Source organism: Mercurialis annua, linkage group LG3, assembly GCF_937616625.2.
Source record: "Mercurialis annua linkage group LG3, ddMerAnnu1.2, whole genome shotgun sequence".
Lineage (NCBI taxonomy): Eukaryota > Viridiplantae > Streptophyta > Magnoliopsida > Malpighiales > Euphorbiaceae > Mercurialis > Mercurialis annua.
In genome coordinates this window covers 13,980,636-14,005,316 of record NC_065572.1, presented here as the reverse complement: position 1 = coordinate 14,005,316, position 24,681 = coordinate 13,980,636, and the positions used below count along the sequence as shown (strand labels likewise).

At 35.3% G+C, this 24,681-nt stretch overlaps 1 protein-coding gene across 1 annotated transcript; it reads right to left on the bottom strand.

The window, feature by feature from the left end:
* Nucleotides 1-193: 193 nt before the first annotated feature.
* On the bottom strand, nucleotides 194-970 carry LOC126675192 (ubiquitin-40S ribosomal protein S27a-like). The gene has a single exon (XM_050369798.2). The coding sequence runs from the start codon at nucleotides 789-791 to the stop codon at nucleotides 303-305; it is 489 nt and encodes a 162-aa protein (XP_050225755.1). The 5' UTR covers nucleotides 792-970; the 3' UTR covers nucleotides 194-302.
* Nucleotides 971-24,681: the final 23,711 nt, after the last annotated feature.

The following is a 24,681-nucleotide window of genomic DNA, read 5'->3' as shown; positions in this document are numbered from 1 at the left end:
TTGTATACACATTTATATATAATATTGTGCCACGTTAGTTCTAAACAAGATGTAAATATATTTGGCAACACTTAAAAAGATAGCCCAACAAACTGAATATATAAGCACCAAGTCGTGGTTTCGTTTCCTCCCACAAGCGCTTCCCCTCCTCATATTATCAAAAAATATCATCTATTTAGTAAATAAGACATAATTGTAAAAATTAAATTTAATATCATTGATGAGAAGAAAATCAGTGAGATTTAAATTGCTCACTCTATAAACATTCAATTTAAGATGAAAACTCATAAAAAAATTTAACATTAAATTCTAGCAGCAACAGCAGAATCATCCACTTGATGAGAAAAAAAACTAGTAAATCCACACTTACCACAGCAATCTCTATCAACATGATTAGCCATAAAATTCCCAGGTCCACATTTAGGACACTCTGCCCTCAGCTTTTCAACTTGACCACTCTCATCATCAACCTTATACATCTTCAGAACCCCAAGTTTCTCCTTCTCCTTCTCATGTTTCTCCTTCTTCGGAGTCGTAAATACCTTCTTCTTCCGCTTTTTCGCCCCGCCGCAGAGGCGGAGCAGCACGTGAAGCAAGGAGTCGTCTTTGATGTTGTAGTGCGATAGGGTTTTATCGTCTTCGAGCTGCGCGGTGGCGAAAACTAAGCGCTGTTGGGCTGGTGGTATGCGTTTTTTGGCTTCAATTTTGGATTTTAGATTGGTGATTGTGTCTGTTGGTGTTACTTCTAGGGTTAGGGTTTGTTCTGCGGGGATTTTGATGAGGATTTGCATTGTTGGGTGGGGATTTGTTGGGGTGCTAAAAGTAAAATTGAAGGTTGTTGATGATAGGAGACGGATTAAACCAGAGATGTGGTGGTTTTGAGTATATATAGAAATTGAAGAAGATGATGATTCTAAGAAGTTCCGTTTCTTTGTTTTATGGTTAGTTCAATTTCTTTGATTTGGCTCATATTGTATGGGCTGAACCATATAACGTCCGGAGGAAGTTAAACCCATCACTGCTCAGCAGTAAAATAAAGGAATAATTACAGATCTAGGCCTTTTTTTAGGCCCAAATAACATAGTTATCTTTTCTCTCTAAAAAATTACATGTGTACTAAAAAACGCTAAAACATTACAATAAATACCATTTTGCTGATGTCAGCGCGCATCACTATGCGCGACATCAGCGTGCGCGTCAGCGTCAGGCCAACTGACGCGCTGTGTACACTGATCCGCGTGGGTCAGTTAGTTTAAGGGAAATTTAGGTATTTACTCCAAAAATGAAAATATTTGTACATTTTACCTCAACACAGAAAAGTTGCAGAAAATACCTCACGTTTTTTTCAGATTTATGTTTTTACTCTGGGTTTAAAAATATTTATGATTTTACTCCGTTATCATCTGGTTATCATAAATCCTTCTGTAATTATATTTTTGCGCACGTTATCATCTAATTATCATAATCTTATCATATTTCATTATCATCTAGGTATCTTACAGCAGTGTTATGATAACAACATGATAATATACTGATATTGAGATGATAATCAGATACTATTTTATCATAACATAATCATAGATATTATCATAACATTATCATATTTCATTATCATCTAGTTATCTTACTGCAGTGTTATGATAACAACATGATAATATACTGATACTGACATGATAATCAAATATTGTTTTATCATAACGTAATCATAGATATTATCATAACATTATCATCTTGATACCATAAATATCATCATCTCGGTATCATATGATAATGTTATGATAACGAAATATGATAATGATTTTATAATCAAACATTATTTTATGCAGAATTTTTTTCCCCGCAATGTTATGATAACTACATGATAATACAGTGATACTCATATGATAATCAGAGGCTGTTTTTTTATAAAAAAAATAATTTTTTCTGCAGTGTTATGATAATGTGATGATAATGCAGTGATACTCATATGATAATCAGATGTTGTTTTGTTTGCAGAAAATCGTTTTTTTTTATCATAAAATCGTTTTTCATGCAGCTTTTTAGATCTAAAATTGAAAAAAATCAAGATTAATTTATTTAGATCTGAAAGTTAAAATGAATTGTATTTATCACCACGAATTAAGAAAAAAATCGCTAAAATCAAATATGAAAGAACGGCGGAGCGACGACGAAACGATGGCGGAGCGACAACGGATTGATGAAGGAACGATGACGAAAAAAAGAATAAAAATGGAGAATAAAAGAAGAATAAAGAAGAAGAAGAAGAAGAAGAAGAAGAAGAAGAAAAATGGCGAAAAAAAAAAGAAAGCAGAGAAGAGAAAGAAGAAGAAAGAGAAAGGAAAGAGAAAGGGAAAAAAAGTGACAGATGGTATATATATGATTAGAGTAAAAGAAATACGATTAGAGTAAAATAATAATAAAAAATCGGTATAATTATAATATAAATATGTCTTAGAGTAAAAAAATAATTATAGTAAAAGGGTGATGTATTTTCTCTATCTTTTCTTTCTTGAGGTAGGAAATCCTATTATTTTTAAAAAGAGAGTATTTTTCCTAATTTTCTCTTAGTTTAATTGTTCAAGTTGAACAATTCAAAAGGTCTGCACTTTTGAATTGTTCAACTTCACAATTCAAAATATATTAAATATATTTATAAAATATATAAAATATATATTTATATTTTTTTTTTAAAAATAATTATTTATATATTTACTTATTTAAATTATACTAAAAATTAAACTATTCTAAATAAAATTAAAAATATTAACTTTGATTTTAATTAAAAAAATATTAAAATTAATTGAATTAATTAAAAAAATACTACCTTCACTTTGAAATAGTTATTGTTTTTGCCATTTTTACACAAATTAAAAAGGCACTAAATATGTCTAAATTTATATGTGTTTTTATTAAATTAGTCATTTTTAAAACTTGTTAATTAAATACTATAATTCTTTATTTGTATTTTTGTGTTCTTTCAATGAATGAATGATGGATATATATGGAAAAATAGTAATAAATGTTTTTTTAGTATTTTAAAGTGACAAGTATTAATAAACAGCAAACTGACCCGCGTAATGGATCAAGAAGTGAATTATATGTAGTAATTTGAAGTTTAATCAATTCGATACATACAAAGGACATTTAAAATATTTCCAACACATATTTGATACATATTCGCTTTTTGATTTTTTTTTTATTTTTGATGTCTTTTTTTAAGTTCTACTACTAATTTTTTTATACATATCAGCCACTTGTCAAAATTTTAATTGAATCAACCGATGCATATATGATACATACAATTGGTATTTTGAAAAATATATTTGATGAATATCCGATACATATTTGATACATCTCCAATAAATATCAAATACATATCTGATACATATTAGATACATTTTCGTTATTTTAAACCTTTTTCTTACTTTTTATGTCTTTTTTAAGTTCTATTATTAATATACGTCTCAAAAACTTATCAAAATTTTTAATACATGCTTTACATATATATTTACTATATACATTTTTTTAGACGTAGTAAATTGAAGTTTAATTAATTGAATTAATTAATTTTTTAATTTTTTAAATTGTTATTTTTTTATTTTTATCAATTTAATTGAATCAAATGATGTATATTTGATATATACAAAAGGTATTTAAAAAATATATTTGATGCATGTCCGATACATATTTGATACATCTCCGATACATATAGTGTACATAATTGATACATCTATGATACATATACAGTACATAATTGATACGTGTTCGTTGTTCGAAACTTTTTCCTTACTTTTTATGTCTTTTTAAGTTATATTACTAATATTTTTATACATCTTAGAGAGTTATCAAAAAATTTAATAGATGTATTTCATATATATTTTGTATATATATTTTGTATATATATTTGATATATCCATAATACATAATTTATTTATATATATATGATAAATACATTTTAAAAATGTATTAAATAGATAAATCATTGATACACAATTTATACATAATATATTTATTTTTAAATATATTTAATAAATATATTTTTTAAATATACTTAGTAAATACATAATTTATGCATAATAAATATATTTTTAATGCATCAAATCCGTGTTTTGGTGTGTAAAAATAATGTGTTCGATAAGTAATTTATAAAATTATATAAGATAGATACATTTTTAAAATATATTAAATAAATAAATCGTTGATACATAATTTATACACGATACATACATTTTTTTTAAATAGAGGGTACTTCGATAATTTTATTTTATATTAATAATAAATGAGGCTACTTTTTCTATTTTTTATAGTATACAAAAATATTTATTTTTTCTATTTTTATGAGACGGTAAAAATATTATTTGTGTATTTATATATTTTTAAAATTTAATATATTTATAATTTTAAAATTAATACTAAATACTAAATATTAGTATTTTGAATTTTAAATAATAAATAAGTAAATAAATAGGTAAGATGAAAAAAATTAAATAAACCATTTATTTTAAAAGTGAGGTAAATTTTAGATATTAAATAAGTGAGTAAGTAAGTAAAATATTTTATTTAAAAAAAAGAAATAGGTAACCTGACCCGCGTCACCCGCGGGTCAGTGTAGCATGTGCACCAGCAGTGCTGGTGCACATGTTCGCGCGTCAGGTCTGCTGACCTCAGTTCGTACTTTATGTAATATTTTAGGGAAAAAGTGTACTGCATGTTATTTATTCTAATAAGGATTGTACCGCATGTTATTTTCTCTACTTTTTTGAATACTTTTGTAACTAACCCTAAAATAAAGGGAAGTTTAAGAGAATATTTAAAAAAATTATAAATAATTGTAAATTTACCTCAAAAACTGAAAGTTTACAAGCGTATCTAAAAAAAAAATTTACTCCACAATTTATATTTTTACTCTGCAGTTTCAAACAGTTGCAAAGAGTTTCAAAAAACACAATTTGAAACTGTTTTATAAAAACGTTTTAATAGAGTTTCAAACGGTTTCAAATACAGTTTCTAATAAAAATTTCAAACGGTTTATAACGGTTTCATAAAAGTAGAGTTCCAAACGGTTCAAATACAGTTTCTAATAGAGTTTCAAACCGTTTATAACGGAGTATTTTTAAAAAAACTGTTTCAATTACAGTTTCAAAAGGTTTCAATTTTTAAAAAAATTTGACATCTTTGAAACCGTTTATACTACAGTTTAAAACAGTTTAAAAAAAAGTATTTTTATAAAAAAATTTGGAGTAAAAAATAAATTTTCAAAAAAAAAGGTAAAAAAATAATTTTTCAAAAACCGGAGTATTTTTGCAAATATTTTTAAAAACGGAGTATTTCTTACAATTTCCCTAAAATAGTTTAAATGTTATAGTACAATGAGTTTCTTGCTAAAATGTTACACGCTGTGCATGGGTTTTGTAGATCCCCTAAGAAGCACGAGAACTTTAACTATTAATTAAAATTATTAAAATAATCATTAAAATTAGAGTGCTAACTAAAATAAACTACTATATTAAGATAAGTTAGAGTACTAAACAAAATAAACTACTATATTGATATAATCATATAGAGTATTAATTAAAATAAACTACTTTGACTATTTAGTGATTACTATTTTAATTATTTTTTAACTGTAACTACTATTTTAATTTTTACCTTGTATTTTTTATTAAAATTATCTATAATTATAAAATTTGATACCAATTAATTTTTTTAAAAAAATTAAAATAGTCATCTAAAGTTTTTAATAAGATAAACTATTTTAAATTTTATTTTATTTGATAATTTGACGAGTCACACTACGAGTCATATATAAAACACGTAAAGCGACACTAGTAGTTATTTAGTAGTTCTTACTTTTTCAATTATTATAGTGGAGTTTTGCATATTTTTTACTATAATAATAATTTGTGCTCTTTCAATTATTGTAGTGGAAATGAAGTCTCTATTTCAAAGATGTTGATTAGATTTGATGAAAATTTCAGACTACAAATGTCATTATTTTTTTCAATGTTTATTTTTAAAGTGGAAAAATATAAATGTAAATATCTAAGTTTTTTGAATTATAATATTCTTACGATTTCACTTTGATTATGCATCCCTAGAAATAATACATATTATTATTTTAAATAATATCAGTGGTTCTAGTGATCTCATAACCGAATTGTACCGAATAACTAGACCAAAATCTCCAACCGAACCTTACAAAAAATAAAATCCATGACTAAATTGAACCAATTTATGGTATGATTTTGGAGATCTAATTTTAGAAATCCCCGACATTTGATACAGTTTCAGAGATTTCCCAATCCACGGATTCCCCTGAGCCGTGCACTTCCATATGGATGAGAATCAATCGGTTTAGTTCGGTTCGATTCAAAATCCACTAAACCGACGGTGTCAAAATTTTCTAAATCTTCGACCGAATCGAAGTTTTTTTAACCGAAATACCTAACTTTTTTTACCTAAATTTTTTGCTGGTTCTGTTTCGATTTTATCATTTCGCTCGACTCGCCCTCGATTGTGGCTATTCTGCCCTCGTATGGAACTTTTATCTTCTGGTGTAGTGTAGAAGGAACTCCTCCTAAATCGTGAAATCATGGCCTTTTTAATAGCAGTGAGAAAGTAACTGGTATGTCCAGTACATTGAACTCCACCTTGCCTCGATGGGTCCGGTTTTCACCAGGGCATTGAAGGTTCCTTCTACTCCTCTCTTTGTCTCGTCATGGGCGCTAATAGCCAACTCAGACGGTTTCAGTGTTTCAGGGTCATACAAAGTCTTGGAAAAATCAGAGCTGAGCAGACATTGATGGCAAATCCATCGTCAATTATAGTAGTGTTGGTGCGTTTTTTCAGAATTTTAGCTGTGACGAATAACACTTTTTTATGTTGTCTTCCCTCCAAAGGTAGGTCATCTTCTGTAAACATAATAGTGCCAACTTTCTTCTCTGTCAACTGGCTAACCATGAGCTTAGTGGTTACATTCTGCTCAACAGACATCTAGGACAGTGCTTGTACCATCGTTTACTAATTGTCCTTGGAATGCATTAGTAAATCCCAAATGGTATTGTCTCCTTTGACCTTTTCAAGCTGTTCTACCTTCAAGTCATCTCCTTGAGTGTATTTCTCACCCTTATCCCGATCCTTCTTAAGGATCGTCGATGACTCTTTATTCTCTGGCTAATCTGGTTTCCCGCTTTGAGCGACATTGTTGACATAATCAGATTTATTCCTAAGTCTTTTTTGAACATAGTTTCTTCCTCAGTGTCGTCCCCATATGAGTCGCACCACGTATTAATAGCCCTGACGGCCCTTACTGTCACGACCTAAATTATTGAGCCGCAACCGGCGCTAGGGAATGTGAGTGGTAGCTCCAAAACCCGTAACAAGCCTAAAACTACTATAAATTTGTCGCTTTTCAAAATTTACTTTTATTCATAAAATAATTTCATAATACATGTGACCCCATTTATAAAAGCATTAGAGTTAAAACACTTAAATATAATTACATGGTCAAAGAAACTCTAGTCTACTGCGAACTTCTAAAACAAGGATCTTTATTTCAAATCTCGTATAAAGTGACTCCCGAGGAATGAAAACTTCGGAAGCTTACTTCTTCAGATCATAACTCACTAAACCTGAAAAAAATTGAAGGAACAACGGGGTCAGTATAAAACTGAGCGAGTACAAAATATTACAAGTAAATATTACATAAAGGGTGAAAACATTTTAAATCCGCTTCATATAAAATAAAGTCTTCTGAAATCATACTCAATATTAATTATATCAAAACTCTTACTTCGTTTAGACTCACGTACTGTATACCTTCAAAACTATCACATATGTATTTCGTTCTCTATTCATGTTTGATATCTTTCATTTCTAGTTACATTTCTTTAACTTTATTTGCCTGACATCGATAGCAACGCCAACCGATGTTTTCGTATACCGGACTTCGATAGCAAAGCCAACCGATGTATTACAATCACCTGACATCGATAGCAATCCCAACCGATGTATCTTATTTCTCCTGTCATGATTATTGTTTATATAATTGGTTCTCAATACTTTATGTTTGACTTTTTATTTTCACATGAGTCCCAAGGACTTTTATTGAATGCTAGTGAGATATAGGTTCTGGGATAATCCTACCGAGTTACCTCGTGTCTCGGAACTTATTATTGAGTATATAATAGCACAACGTTTTCGTTACTTTTGTTGACTGTTCCGGTACTTTATTTCTAGTTATATTGATCCGTATCTGGACCATGACATGCACAGTACAATCTACAAGCATACATCAATAACACACGCACGTATGGATATTCATTATAATTAATAGTACGTATAGGAACATACTATGTCTACTTACTTGTTTATTGTTCAATATTGTATATTACATATTATGCTTGGTTTATCCTTTATCGATATTCGATTATTATATTTACTTCGTCCTTTCCCCGTACTTTTAATACTTGAATTATCTATCATATAATTATGGTATTCTTAAAATGACATATTTTTGGTAAATAAACATTTCAAAGCATAAATAGCATAATATTTTTCAAACATACCAAATAACATACGATCTAAACATAAAGTATATTATTCATATAGCCTTTAGTATATGAAAATACTTGGATTTATAAATATCTACGAGTTATAAAGTGTACTCACAGTAAACACTATCCACCATAGCTATATATAAATATGTCGATTGATTCCCCCCGAATACTTGAACTTGTCAATCTCGTAGTTCGTTGAGTCCACTGTTACATCATAGTATCAGAATGGGTTTAATTCATAAACGCAAACTTACTATGAAACCCTATGTCTAGGACTTAACCAAAATTATTTTTTCTTGTTACACTTTGCTTTAAGGATTTTATACACTCTCAGGATTTAAAACCCTAATTATTCTTAATCCAAGACATCTTTGATTATCCTTTTAATCCACTCAAATCACCCTCGAGTGTACGATGCCACTACGGGTCAAGAACGTCAAGGAGTTTTCAAACAAGATACTTATATGTCGACATAACAGACTGTGCGCTCGCACGGTCTGCTTGTGCGTTCGCACAGTCCTCACAAGGGAGACTGTACGTTCGCGCATAATGGTTGTGCGCTCGCACAGCTTCTCTGTGCAACGTACAGCCCTAAATCCTTCCTCTCGGGCCAAAGCCGTCCTACTACAACTTCCAATTCCGCTATCAGAATGGGTTTAACATGCATATCAATCCAAATTACATCATAGACGTCAAAATTAACTTACTTCTGACTAGATCGATTCAAACTTAACTAATATACACAAAACAGCCCATGAACATAATAAAATCCAACCCAAAATCAGATTCCTCACCTTGATTTCAAGCTTTTAGATGATAGAGGATCAAATTTCTAAAAGATAGGAGAAAGAATCGATAAATTTGGTGAAGGAATGAAGAAACCCTAAGTTTTATACGTTTAGGTCGAGCAAAATGATGAGCTGATATGATTTTCACGAAATTGGGGCTATTTATACCCCGGCTGCCGACCTAGTAAGTGTGTGTTCGCACACTCCTTAAATTTCATGGTGTGCGTTCGCACACCTATTGTGTGTGTTCGCACACTACTCAAAACTTGGCAAATTTAAATTTCCAATGGTCGGTTTATAAATTTACCTCTTAGGAACACCTCTTTCCAATTTCATCTTGATCGAACAGTTCAATTGGGAGAGATCGGCGTATTACTAAACAGTGTCAGTGTGCAGGCAGCACCTGCGCACTGTCCTGAAAACTCCTTCAAAATGCATCGAAACGATTTCGAATCAACTCCAATTGAACACTCACTATGCCACTTCATATATGATTCATACATATTCATCTCACCTTAAGAATGTAGGGAATTCTATTCTATCCGTGATCAAATCGTTGAGTGACATGTTTTCACATTTTGTTTCCTTGCTTTGCTTAACATATAGCATTTCCATTTCCATTTCCAATAAATTACTAAATCCGTAATCCATATAACTTTGATTTCACATAACTCTTCATTTATAGCACGTGTCATAAACATATGATGACAATTCACACGCCATACGTCAACAATTGACGTCATAGAGGTATGGGGTATTACACTTACATTCTAGTTCTCTAAGTCTAACTGCTTGTCCGGAACCACAAACTAATTTACACTATGAAGCCTTGACGACTCATCATCAAATTTTGGACCCCAGCTGGTCAGCTCAATCTCTTCAATCGGGATATTTAATTAAGGAGTTCTAAAATACATGAAAATCACATTTACCTTATGACTGTCCTAGTAAGCCCATTTGTCTAGCGGAATTAACATCATAAAAAGAGTTCATGACCTTTTTCTCAGTTTTCTCATTCTTATGATCTCCGTTAATCATCATTATCTGGAATGAGAGCTTTTCAATCCTTCTTTGTTCAATCGTTCTAAGATTACGCCATTAAGCTTCGTGCAATCCTCTATTGAATGACCAAATTCTCTATGCTATTCAGAGCTTATCATTCCATGGGGGAAAGGTTATCAACCTTGTGATCTCAACTACCTAAACAAGCTTAGAATAGCCTTTTCACTTGGTGGTTCAGGTTTGCATTCCGATTTTGCTGGGTTTGTGGAACAGGTTTTAGATAAGTAATTACTACCTCATCATGAGTTAGGTCAGAATTCACGGTATATAATCTCTCGGGCTGGTGCCTTATGGTATTTTGGCATTGGGTTTTTTTGTGTACTAGGATGATTTAATAATGGATTAGTAATCTTTACATTATCTACCAGGTCTTGGATGGCGTATTTCAGAGTGATACACGAATGAGTGTGATGTCCCAGTGTTTGGTGGAAATTGCAGTAGGCATTGGGGTTGTAATTAGGTGTGTTCGGGCTTAGAGGGTTTTTGGGCGGTCTAGACTGTATGAGATCTTAATTTAACAGCCTAACCAAGATTTTGGTAAGTGGTATAGGGAACTCTGAAAACTTTCTCATGCCCGATCCCTGTCTTTGGACAAAATTCACGCTAGCTCTCTTGCCCCCAGATTAATAGTTCGATCAATAACCTCATGTCGATGTACTTCTCTTCTTCTCAGACCCACCTCTACTTACATTCCATCTTCACGTAGGTCATCAGAAGTCTTAGGATTCATTTTCTCGAGACGTTAAACCTAATGTGGGGGAACGTTGTTTACAATGATCATTGCTTAGTAGGTAGCTTTTCATCCTCACCCAACAAATACTCTTCCAAGTTGATAATCTAATTCCCATCCTTGCCTAGCATGTTTGCTTGTATTTTCTCTATCTTCTTAGCCAAATATTAATTGGGATCAGAATGTGTTGTCCTGAGGTTCTTGAGGAATCGTTCAGTTTTTACATTCTTGATCATACCGCTCTCAGTTTCTGCCTTGTGTTGCTCTTCATACAAGCATTAGTGAACCAACTTTGATCACCGACTTGCTGGTTGGTCGCTTTAGTTCTAAGTCTGTCATACTCTTCCCTATTTTTCTTTTTAGCTTAATCTCTTCTCTGTATCTCTTTAGTATAGTTGTTGATAGAGGCAAAGTTTGTTCTCTTTGCAAAAAATACTAGATCATTCTCCCGGTCGACTTTCGACTCGCCTTAGGGCTTTAAATGCTCGATGAGCCACTTCTTCATCTTATCAGTTTCCTTCTAGGAGTTCATTCTTTAGCTGATCCATATTGAAACTATCGTTAGCACCTCTTCGGCTAATTCAGGCATATTGGCTGAATTGACTAATCTGGAGCTTTTGCTAAAGGAAGCATTGTTTAACTGTTTGATGATCAGTCTGGCTACTTGGGTTACCAAAGCTTGAGTCGCAGAAGACTTGGTAGGATTGGACTACTTAAACAATCTTCCCCGTCGTCTTTGTCAAAGAGCAGTCAGACGAACTTTCCTATTTGTTGCATCCACAAAGGGTCAGCATTTTGGTGCATGACATACGGGATGCATGATATGAATGATATGCATGCTTATGATGTGCATTGTTAGTTAACACATAGCACGTATAACAATTTATATCACAAAGATATATTTTTCCTTCAAATCTGATTACTCCCACACACGTTTCTAGACGAGGCATAATTCCTAGGATTTTCGGTATAAACTGTCGAATATGAAATACTATTATCGACGTGTACAAGCAAACTCACTTCTAACAGTTCTAATACAAACAAGCAACATTATTGATGTAAGAGTTGTTCACCCTTAGTTAAAGGTGTACAAAAAGGATTAGTGACCATAGAGATTATAATTTGAAATCTAGAATAAAAGGGTGACCATAAGGTCAAAGTTTTAAAGTTTCAAGTATATAAGTGTGACCTCAAAGGTCAAAATCTAGAATTTGAAATGAGTGTGACCTTAAAGGTCTAAGCTTTCATTTGAAAAAAAAGGTAATTGAGCCTTACGAGATGGACTTTACCTAACCAAGACTAGATAGTTGTTAGAAAACTTGGTGTATTTTTGAAAATTGAATAAAAGTCGTTAGGCCCGACCTTAAAACATGATTTTGGAAATAAAATTTGAACATTGGTTGAAATTTGTTAGGTCTGGCTTAAAAGGTGAAAGTTTTGAAAATCCAAATTTGTTTTGAAAAAGCTAGTTCTTGAGAACGCTTGCACACTGGATTTTTAAAAATGGGCTTTGGCCCCTTACATTAATATGCCTGAAACATAAATATTATATTGGATATTTTCCTAAAGAGAATGACTAGGATGAAATGCATGTGTGCTGAGTCGGAGGGTAATGGTAGTAACCGACCTAGGTCCCCTCAATAAAAATACCTTTGATGTGTCTCCTCAATCACGAGTATCAAGGACTGAGGTACGAGGCTGTGAGTGATGCTACCCCGTATAAGACATCCTGGTCACTGCGTGGAGTTCAATGCCAGGACGTAAGATCGGCTTTGAGCATCGGTGCTGATAAAAAGAACTCATAGAGAGTAAGATGAAAAGAGAAGTTTCTAATACAATGCAACATGTGTTGGATATGTTTGGTAAATCGATAAGATTAGTAATCATGTCCAGAAAAAACATTTTAAAAACATTTTTTTGCTTCCGAATGTTTAAAACCAGTTTTTTAAAAAAGTACACAGTGGAGTCGCCACAGTGAGTGGAGTGATAGGCGGGCTCGCCCAGGCTTATGGAAACCTTAGGGATTTCAGTTGAAAAATGGATTTGCCACCTAGTTAAGCTAGGAAATGCCTTTTCTACCGACTAGATGTCCCACGGGCCTATGGATGAGACGTCGTGCATCAGACTGAAAGACCTAGGTTTATGGACACAATTAACTCTTCTACTTGGTTTATTAATTTTATCGATTTATTAGGCATATACCAAATGAAAATAATCATTTCATCAAAGAAGGAAGTCCAAAAATAAGATATTATACAGTAAATGATTAGAAAATAAATAGCTAGAAAGTAAGTGCAGAAATAAACATGAATTACATTTATGACTCGCATATAACTCTATTAGACTGGCATGGTGAACAAGAAGCAAGTACTCCAAAATAGAAATCTAACCATGGGGTTTCTAATATGTAACAGACAAAGGTGGAGTTTATTCCAATTACATGCATAAAACCAAAACGAGATACAAAAGTGATTGATTTATATTTACCGTCTTGCAATGCCCATATAACCACTAATTATAGTTTTCATGGCAGTCCTAGGATTTCTATGTGGTTTGATTAGCTTGGAACTAATTAACATGATTATATGAATAGTCTTGTTAACAATGGAACTGGACATACATTCAAAGCAGTAAACAATATTGACATACCCAAACAACAGTTGATATACATATAAGGTTAAAAAAACGTTTGAACCTCTTTCTTGAATGCCTGGCGGTTGTCTATTGTTCGTCTGTCATATAGTCAGATCAAATATAGAAGTTGTTCTTCTGGTCGACACGAGTCCAGTAGTTAAAATTGGAGTCGATTCCAAGTCCGAACAAAGCGGAAATCTTTGCTAGAAGCTGTTGGGCCAAATATTGGGCTTCAAGCTCCATGATGACATGGCATATGGCATTGATACTGACATGGCGTGAGTATGATGACTAGGAATGGTTTTGGGAAATTACAGAGAATAATCCTACAACTAATTATATTACAAACAGTTTAAACGGGAAGCAATTCTGAGCCCAAATGAGCCCGATAATGTGAAAACAAGTTTTGGGTTCTGAATCAAAGATTTGGAAGTAATGAAGAGAAGAGGAACATGGCGCCACAATGACCAGTGACGATGCTGGCACGACCCAAAATCATGGGGCCGCGACCGGCGTAGGGAACGGGAGTGGTTGCTTCGAAATTCGTAGCAAGCCTAAAAACCACTACAAACATTTCGCAAATCGAACATATAATCATGCATAAAACGTTTTCATAAAATTTCTTGGAATAGTAAGTCACAAGCGTCGAAAACATTCTTTAAAAAACTGATGTTTAAACCATAGGAACCAGGGTCTTATTATGCGATAAAACAATCAAGCACTGCCCTATTCCAAACATACATTCCACAACACTTAACTAATTCCAAACATATGCAACTAGTATAACTATCAAACAGTTGAAAAGCGCAGTTTATAAAACTACATACATGCATTCTAACTTATCAGAGTTTGCAAACATAACACCGTTTGATATAAAATTATAAGCCAAGGTCTGACGTCTACTGACTACCGCGACGCTATGAAGTATAAGGTTACTTCTTTACATACTTCAAAATACCGCAGACTTCCAGAACAAGAATGGAAGTCCGCCACTTCAAAACACTATTCACCTAAAATGTTTGAAATCTACGGATCAGTTATACTGAGTGAGTTCATATAATTTACTAAGCATTTATAAAACATAAACCAAATGCGATAAACATTTCATTTATATGCAGCCAATTACTGATCCCTATTAAAACCTTAAACCCAAATGTATAATTCATATTCTGATTTCCATTATAACCATTTCATATTGGATCAAATCATATTAATCCAAATGGTATGGTCCCGAGATAGTTCAACTGAGTTAACCGCTACCATCGCTTAATCCCAAGTTGTGGTCCTGAGATAGTTCATCCGAGTTAACCCACTAGATACGGGTCTCGAGATAATTCCACCGAATTAACCTCGTATCTATCAAACATAATTCACTTTTCCATTTCACAAACATAACCATCAAGAGCTCAAATAAAAAGTGGTGACCACGCAGTCCTATTATCATCTAATAGGAAGGCACGTTTCATCAGATCGATATTGGTTTCAAATAATCGTGCATATGCAATTTAATAAAGCATTTCAATAAACAGCTGCATTTTAAATACTTAAAAGCAAATATATAAACTCACATATAACGCTATCCCAAAAACAAACAAGCAAAGCAACTTCTTTACGCTCCTTGAGCTCTAGGTCCCTTCGGTAGTTGTCTCGATGGATCTAAATAGAATTTAATAATAAAATATAATTATAATGAATCCTAATCTAGAGACATGCTAAAACACAAAACACAAAAATGTATAGATTATAGTCCCATCGTACTCGAATCGTACTAATCTCGATGTTTAATCGATAACCTTTAAATATATATATCCTTTCTTTAAATAATATTAGTTCAAATGTATTTAATTAGCTAAACTAGCTTAATAAAGTAATTATAAAACTAACATAATACTTAAATTCTTAACTCACTTTCCCCTTTATTTTAAAGGATAATGTCAAAAAAAATTACGAATTTTAAATGTTTTTTCATTTTAATCACGCAATTTAAATTTTGTCATTTTCATGCACGAACTATCATTTTTCAAATTCATACACGGTGCTGAGGTGTCTAGGCTCCATTGGTGTAATTCGCTGAGGTGGAGGTCATTTTACACCAATGAATGAGTGCCACCTTAACGCCGTGTATGAATTTGAAAAAATGGTAGCACGTGCATGAAAATTACAAAATTTAAACTACGTGATTAAAATGAAAAATAATATGTATAATTCGTGATTTTTTTAGGGTTAATTACATATAAAGTCACCACCTTTATACGAATTCTCAAAAATAATATGACTTTTAAAACGTGTCAATTCAGGGTATCACCTTTCATTTCTTTTCAAAAGCAACATGGACACGTTTTTAGATAAAATTTTCCTGACTTGGACACTCGAAAAAAGTGCCACGTGTCATGCCACGTCAGCAAAAACGCCACTAAAAATGTGCCTGTGTTATTTTTGAAAAGAAATAAAAGGTGGTGCCCTAAATTGCCACGTTTTAAAGGTCGTGTTATTTTTACAATTTTATGTAAAGATGGTGATTTTATATGTAATTAACCCATTTTTTTATATTAGCCCTTATTTTAATAACCTTAGCTCAAATGTCATTTGATTGATTAATCAAATAACTATTTTAATAAGTCATCAATTTAAAACTCAACTTCTATAATCAACTTTTCATGCATAAAAATGTCTTAATTCCACCCATTTAATATAGCTAAAACAATAATTAAACCTTTAGAATTAAATCCTTACAGCTCCGTCAAACCACTACATTTAAACTCGGATGGAACTCAAAATGCGTTGCGGTCGGAAAATCATCCAAAAACCGCTCCCCCAAGCCGGATGGGGACTGCCCCAGCAGTCCCCAAAGGACTACCCAGTTCTGCTCAGGTGAGTAGAGTTGGTTCTGCTCGCTGGGCAGAGCCATTCTGCTCAGTGAGCAAAATTCTACTCGGGCGAGCAGAATCAGTTCTGCTCCTCGGAGAAAAACTGAGCTCGGTGGGGCTCAACCCAACGTGCTCACGCGACATGCAACCGAATTCTCTTAATCAAACGTCAACACAACTCTCCAAAATGAATATCAAAAACCTTAGCTTCAAACTCTAATTGTTAAAACAACAAACCCACTTTTTAATCGCAACATAACTAATCAAAATCACAACTGAATCCAAAATTGAACACATTACCTTGACCGCCTGTGAGTTAGCTTTACAACCGAGTTTGAATTTGTGAAATCGGTTGTCGGAAACCAAAGGTACGCTCTCCGCCGTGATTTGTGTTTAAAGAAAACTAAAGGAAGGTTGAAGATGGTGATGACGGGGATGATAATACCTAGGGTTAGGGTTTCAGTTTTATGTCAAATGAAATGAAAATGGCAAAATGGAGGTGATGATGGAGTTTATATAGTGGTGGGTAAAGGTCCACTTTAACTCAAGCGTTAAATAACACTTTAGACTCGATTCATCGATTATTGTCCGAACCAATTTAAAACGATTTGGTAAATTTACAGAACTTTAACGATAATATTGTAAAAATAATTAACGGAATTTGGCATAATTAAAATTAGCCCGAGACCTATGTTTCTTTTTTATTTTTGTTAAATTTCTTTAATCTATTCACCCCGCTCTTATTCAATAGAAATTCTAATTTATATTATTAATTCACGATAAATAATTAAACCCACTTCGGTCTAAATTCTTATTAAATAAATTTAATTTGGGTTATCTCGATTAAATTCCCCAAATTAGGACACGTGACACGATCTAACACCTTATAAAGCAGAGTCCACAATGGCTATGGCGCCGCAACAGAGGGCGGCGACATAACTCTAGGTTTCTCTCGAGTTCAGATTTTATCAGAAAATGTGCCAAAAATAGCAAAAACGCATAATTAACACTACAAGAAAACAGGGAGAATGTTTGCTATTACCGGGGCATACAGGTTCAGACAAGGGAGAATGTTTGCTATTACCGGGGCATACAGGTTCTTCGGCCGCACGCATCATATCATAAAAATGTTTAGCTTCATTATTCGGCTCCTCCTCCGTGAACACTACTTCTGGACCCGCAGCATCAATAACCATTCTCTGAACTGAGCTGAACTCGTCACCCCCCTCATATTCCATGTCAACGTCATACTCCGGCAGTTGTGTAACAGGACGGGGATTTAAAACATTTCCCTCCCCATGAAAAATCCGAACTTGATAATCTTTAACAAACCCTTTCTGCAAAATGTGGAGCTTCACTGTTTCGACATCTCGGTAACTCGTATTTTTACATCCCACCCTAGGGCAAGGGCATTTAATATCGGGGCCGCTCATACACGCTGGATGGCGTAAAGCGAAATTTACAAACTCTTGGACGCGCTCCTCAAAACCAGGGTACAGCAACCCGCCCTGGAGCCGCCTGTACATCCAACTTCGGTCTGTATCCATTTCTGTAGCACGGATAATTAGGAGGGTTTTCGCTCAAGAATAGCAAAGTCAATGTAATTGACTGCTTTAAAGGTATGGACCTATCCCATTCGCAAAACTGGCTCCCCTTAACTCGGCCACGATATATGCCTAGCAACGGAGAAAAATATTCGGCAGCCTTCCGGCGTCGTTCTCCTTCAGTGCGATATTTAGTATATGCGCTGTAACGCTAATTATATATTCCGCGAGGAATAAGCGTTACAAAACATATACTATACATCCACCCGGAGAACAAACGCTGGAAAACAACCAAATATTTTTCTACCGCTACTAGACATATATGGTTTTCGTGACCGAGTTACGGGAGGACCAGTTTTGCAAACTGTACAAACTGTACAATCCTGTGTCGTTCAATCTCTTGAACACACGAGACGGGAACTCTAAGGCTAGGTTTGCGATTTTATTCGGTGGGAATAAAATCGAGATTTATTTATAGGTTGAATGTTGTAAATAAAATCTATTTCAACTAAAATAAATCAAAATAAGCAATAAAACCTACTTGTTGAAGGGCAGAACCGCAAAGAGAAGATGAAAAGCCCAGATAAGTCGGAACCACTATGCAGAGCGAGTGTCAGAGAATACAAACCTATCACATTTAAAAAACACGTATTATTATAATAAAAAAAATCTAATAAAAATTCGGCAGCACTTCCCCTAAAAATGAGCATCACCCATTTTTCAGGGAAGTCCTGCAAGCAAATTTCATACCACAATCCAACAATACAATCCAATTACAACAAAATTAATTAACCAAATTAGCACTAATAAATATTTTAATTAACTAATTATATACTTTAACCAACAAATTAGACAATTAAATGAATTAACTAAATAAAAAATTAACCAACTTAACAAATTATTCTAATTAAACAATTAATTGACCTAATTAATTAATAAACTAATAGTTAGCCTAATAATTAAAATACTTAAAGACTTAAATTTAAACTAATTAGTAAACTAATTGATAACTTGTAATCTTGAATCGTAGCTAGCTCTGATGAATACTTCAAGGCCGTACCTACAAGGTACAAAACAACCGTGAGAAGGGTGCCGGAAGGGGATTCCGGCAAACCACTCCGACGGTCTAGTTAATAACTGTTTTAGTGAGAGAAAGAATAAGAAGTGAAAAGAGGCTAAGAGTTTTAGAGAGAGAAAGAGAATTAACCTTTTTACCTACTTTCCTTTTGCCTTTTATACTAAGTTCTTTGTTTCTCTTTGTCTGGGCCGACAGGTCTGACTTCATTCTCTTTGTCTGTGCAGCTGTTTTGTCTGGAATGTCAGAGTACGTTCTGACAGATTTGTCCCGTGTGTTCGGAGTGGTTGTGTTCGGTGACTACAAGGATATGCTCATTTTTAGGTTGTCGCTCTGATCGGTTTGTGATGTCGTGACATTCCGGTTTATTCTTATTAGTTGTGTTTGGTGTACTTCGGTGAGTCCGAGATGTGTTGTGAGTCGCCCCTGGTGTGCTCTATTTGTTATGTTTGACCTATCTCGGTGGGTCCGAGATGTGCTGTGGATTGGCCTATCTCGGTGGGTCCGAGATGTGCTGTGGATTGGCCTTTGCTGTTCTCGGTCCGTTTATCTGTTTATCACAAGTCCCCCCCTGGCGTGTTGGATATTTATGTCCAAGGATTTTATGTCCGAGTGTGTTTTGCTTTTATTGTGTGTATTTATTGCTAGCGCTTTTGTTACACGTGTCGTTTTTTTGCTGTTTGTGTCACAGATGTTGTCCCCCACTAGCACATTTATTGATGTGTCCTTTGGTTTTGGTGCGTTTTTTGAGGTGACTCTTCAGTTGCCCTTGTTCGGTTTCTATAAAAACCTTTCTTTGTTTATTTTCTCATTTTCTTTTCTCTTGATTTTCTTTTGCTCTCTCACCTGTTCTTTTGCTTTTCTTGCTGTTCTTGCTGTTCTTATTGTTCTTCCTTTTCTTCAAGATATACTCGTAAGTTTTCCCGTTTTTATTCCTTTTGATTTGTTTTTAATTTGTGTCTTTGTTTGTCCTTGTTTTTGCTTATTTGTTTGTTGATCTTGTATACTTAGGGTTTATTTCTGTTGATTAGTTGTTTTTTCTTTTTGGCCTTTAGTGAAATAAATGTCAGGCGAAGAAGATTCTCAGAACCTATCCGAGCGAGACCTAGATATGAATATTGATGAGGACCTTAGTAGTAGTAATAGTGATCCTGTTGAAGATACCGAAGATGGTATTGTTGGTGAAAATAGGTTAGATGATTTGGTGTGTTCGGAAGCGACTTCTTATGCTCGGCCTAGGCGTGTTAGACCTAGGAAGTCCAAAACTGCCGCTGTTAGGAGGGTGATGATGGAGACTACATTTGCCGAGCTTAACCAACATTATTTGGACTATTTAGGATCGAAACTTAGGATTCCGGACGATTACACTTTAGAGTTGTCTCCCCCGGGTATAACCATAAATGCCCCTGTAGACCCGGGGTATGTAATTGTTTGTGTGGAGCATCTTCACTCTGGTGTTAGGATTCCATTTCAGACCGACTTAGTTGATCTGCTTCGGTGGTATCAGATGCATTTGAGTCAGTTTCATCCGAACGGTATTAGGCATTTCTTTACCGTTCGGGCTCTTTGTTTAAAAAATAAAATACCTTTCTCGGTAAAATTTTTTGCTAGTATGTATGGTCTAGTTTTTAATGGCGAGTATGACTTCGCTTATTTTAAAATTCTTAAGTCGGAGCCTAGGCGAATAGTTGAGAATGTTACCATGTCCCTTAAACGTTTTAGGGTGGACTGGTTTAGACTTAGGCATCCCTCGGCTTTTACCGAACTGCCTCGCTGCTGGTCATGTGTATCTCCGGAGCATACTTTCATTAGGAGGGATAAGATCCGAGAAACAGCACATGCTCGTCTTCAGATTTTGTTGGGGCAGATCGGCCCTGTGAATACTGAGGAGCTCATTCCTCGGTTGAGGATTGTAAAGTTTAACCCTAATCGCCAAGGTTGTTCTCGGTTTTTATTTTTGTAGTTTTTGTTTGTCTGTTGTATTCGCTTTGGCATAAGTGTGTCGTTATGTTATTCGTCGGTGGTTTTTAATTTATTTTGTTGTTTTGCTTTTGTAGCGATGGATATGGCTGCTTTTACTGCTGGGAGGCGACCTAGACCAACTAAGGGACAGACGTCCCGAGCTGTGGATGCTTCTCAGCCGAAGATGGCTGATGTTCTTAAAGCTGGTGGTCCCGGTATAAATTTGGAGGCGGTGCCTCCTCTTGCTGAGAAGAAACGGAAAAGGGGAAAAACTGTTGGCAAGAGGCCTTCTGATCAGGGTGTTGACCCTTTATCTGCCGAGATTGACGCTTTTCAGGATGCGTCAGGTGACGAAAGGCCGGATGAGCCTGTTGTGTTGGCTTTGAATGCTGGTATGGCGGCTGCTGGACCGGGGGTTGAGTCCGTGTCTATCCCGGTTTTTAATGCTGATTTACCGGTGACAGATAAAGGTCTGTCTCGGAAGGGGAAGGGTAAGGCTGTGGATGCCGTTGAAGTCCCGGCCGAGAATACAGCTGATCCGGTTTTGACTTCTTCTGTCATTGCTCGGTATTTGAAGAGGAAGACGTCGGCGGATACTGTTGAGAATTATCCTACCGCTCTTTCCCTGGCCCGTCTCTGTTCTCTTCCGAAGGATGTCGATGGTATGAAGATTGTTCATCCTCGGGACTTCATTGATGGGGGTTGCTCGTTGGCCTTTCAGGTAGAAATTTTTGATTTTGTTTATATGTATTTTTATGTGGTTTGTGCTGATCCTGATTTTTATTTTTGACAGTTGATCAACCACCTGCTCGGTGCCCGTTCGGTTCAGGACGACTTAGTTAATCAGGCGTCTGCTGATCGGGAGAAAGCCGAGTCTGCTGCTGCTGCCTTGGAGTCTGAGCAGATTGCTCGAGCCAATGTTCAATCTGTGCTTGATAATCATATCAATGAGTATAATGCGCAGATTGCCGATCTGAAGAAAGAGGTGGCTAGTTTGACCAAGGCTCGAGTTGAGCTAAAACGAAAACATGAGTTGGAGCTTATCAAGCAGAGAGAGCAGCATGATGCGGTTTTGGCTGAGCAGAAGCGGTTATCTTCGGAGGAGCCGGAGAAGGCTATGAAGGCTGTTCGAACCGAGGTTACTGCTGAGTTCGGTCAATTGACTGACCTTCTGGAGGATGATCTGAAAGAGAGAGTGGGGCCTCTGTTGCTTCCTGACGCTGATCCGGAATGTCTTTATCTGGACGTAGCTGCTATGTATGAGGTGTTCCTGCGTAAGAAGGCCGAAGTGTCTGATGCGGCTACTGAAATGATAGCCGAGCTGAGCAAAGAGTTTGATCGGATAGATCAAGAGAACGCCCAAGTTGCTAGTGATCAGAGGACTGGTCAGACAACTGTTGCTCCTTCGGTGCTCGGCCAGCTTGATGTGAGTCATTATGAAGAGGCCGGGCTGAGCGAGGGTGGTGGTTCCATGTCTGGAAATGGTGTGCAGTTGCCCGATGATATTTCTCGGGCTGTAATAGATTAGTTTTTGTAATAAATCAACTTTTTGTTCGGATTGTTCCCAGTGATCTATATATATATTTTTCCTTTTTTGTTTCATCTTTGTGCTCGGTTTTTGCTTGGTTATTTGTTTTTTCTGTGTTTCTATGTTGTTTTAACTTATGAGTTTGTTCGGAGAAAGCGATTGCTTTAAGTCTTTTAAAGCTATTGCTTTGTCCGGATAAAGCGATTGCTTTAAGTCGTTTAAAGCTATTGCTTTGTTCGGATAAAGCGATTGCTTTAAGTCTTTTAAAGCTATTGCTTTGTTCGGATAAAGCGATTGCTTTAAGTCGTTTAAAGCTATTGCTTTGTTCGGATAAAGCGATTGCTTTGTTCGGATAAAGCGTTTGCTTTTTTCTAACTATGGTATTGCACATCTCGTTTTTGTTTTTTCTTTTTCTTTTATTGATAGGGGAAAAACTTGCATTTTGGGCCTACAACCGACTTTGACCTAAATGCAAGTGAAAAAACCCCTGACAGACTCGATTAATTGAATGTTGTCTACTGGTAGAATCTTTTGAGAACTCTGGCATTCCAGGTTCTTGGTAGGTCTCTTCCGGACATGTAGGTTAAGTGGTAGGCTCCACCTTTTCCTACTTTCTTCACTTGGTAAGGCCCTTCCCAATTAGCTCCGAGCTTGGAGATGCCTGCGTTTCCTCTTGCTATATCGGCTCGTCGTAGTACCAGGTCGCCTACTTCGAATGTCAAAGGTTTGACTCGTTTGTTATGATATGTTGCCATCCTTTGTTTGTATGCTTCGATGTGCATTAATGCTTGATCTCTTCTTTCTTCTAGCAGATCGAGGCAAATTTTGGTGTTTTCTTCGTTTTGCTGTTCGTCGAAGTATTGTACTCTGATGGTGGGCATGCCAATTTCGACTGGTACCATTGCTTCGCACCCATAGGTCAAACTGTATGGTGTTCTTCCTGTGCCGGCTTTTGGGGTGGTTCTGTATGACCATAGTACGTTATGTAGCTCGTCGGCCCATCGACCTTTAGCTTCGTCGAGGCGTTTTTTCAGGCCATTAACAATGGTCCGATTGGTGACTTCTGTCATTCCGTTGCTTTGTGGGTGGGTGACCGAAGTGAACCTTAGGTCAATTCCTTTTTCCCTGCAGAATTCTCTGAAGTTTTTGTTGTCGAATTGCTTCCCATTGTCGGTTATGATGGTTTTTGGAATCCCAAAACGACAGATTATTTCTCTTCGGATGAAGCTTCGAACTCGCGCTTCTGTTATGGTGGACACAGCTTCGGCTTCTACCCATTTTGAGAAGTGGTCAACTGCTACTATCGGGAATTTTCGCTGTCCACTTGCCGTTGGAAAAGGCCCGACAATGTCTATTCCCCACATGCTAAATGGCCAAGGGCTTACTATTGGGTTTTGTTCCGCTGTTGGCTGATGGTGGACGTTTTGGTGGTACTGACATTTTTTGCATTTTTGTACCAGATTTGCTGCGTCTTGTGCCAGTGTCGGCCAGTAGTACCCTTGTAAAACAGCTTTTCGGCAGAGAGCTAGATGCGAGATGTGACTCCCACATATACGTTCGTGTATCTCAGCCAATACATATTTCCCTTCTTCCACTGTGAGGCATCTGGACCAGGGGTGTGAGAAGGATTTTTTGTACAGAGTCCCGTCTCTGTATGAGAATACTTTCTTTGTTGCTTTGTTATCCTCGGGCAGATTCCCATTCTCGATGTATGAAATGATGTGTTCCATCCACTGGTCTAAAGGGTTTATGAGGAATGTGACTTCAGGATTTTGGATACTGCTGAAGTTTTGAACTGAGCATGGTATGCTCGGCATTATTTCTCTGGATGCCCCTGCCTTTGCTAGTGTGTCTGCTTCGGTGTTTTCTTCTCTGGGGATTTGCTCCAACTCCCATTTCCCACCTTCTTCGGTAATTTTTGTAAGTAACTCTT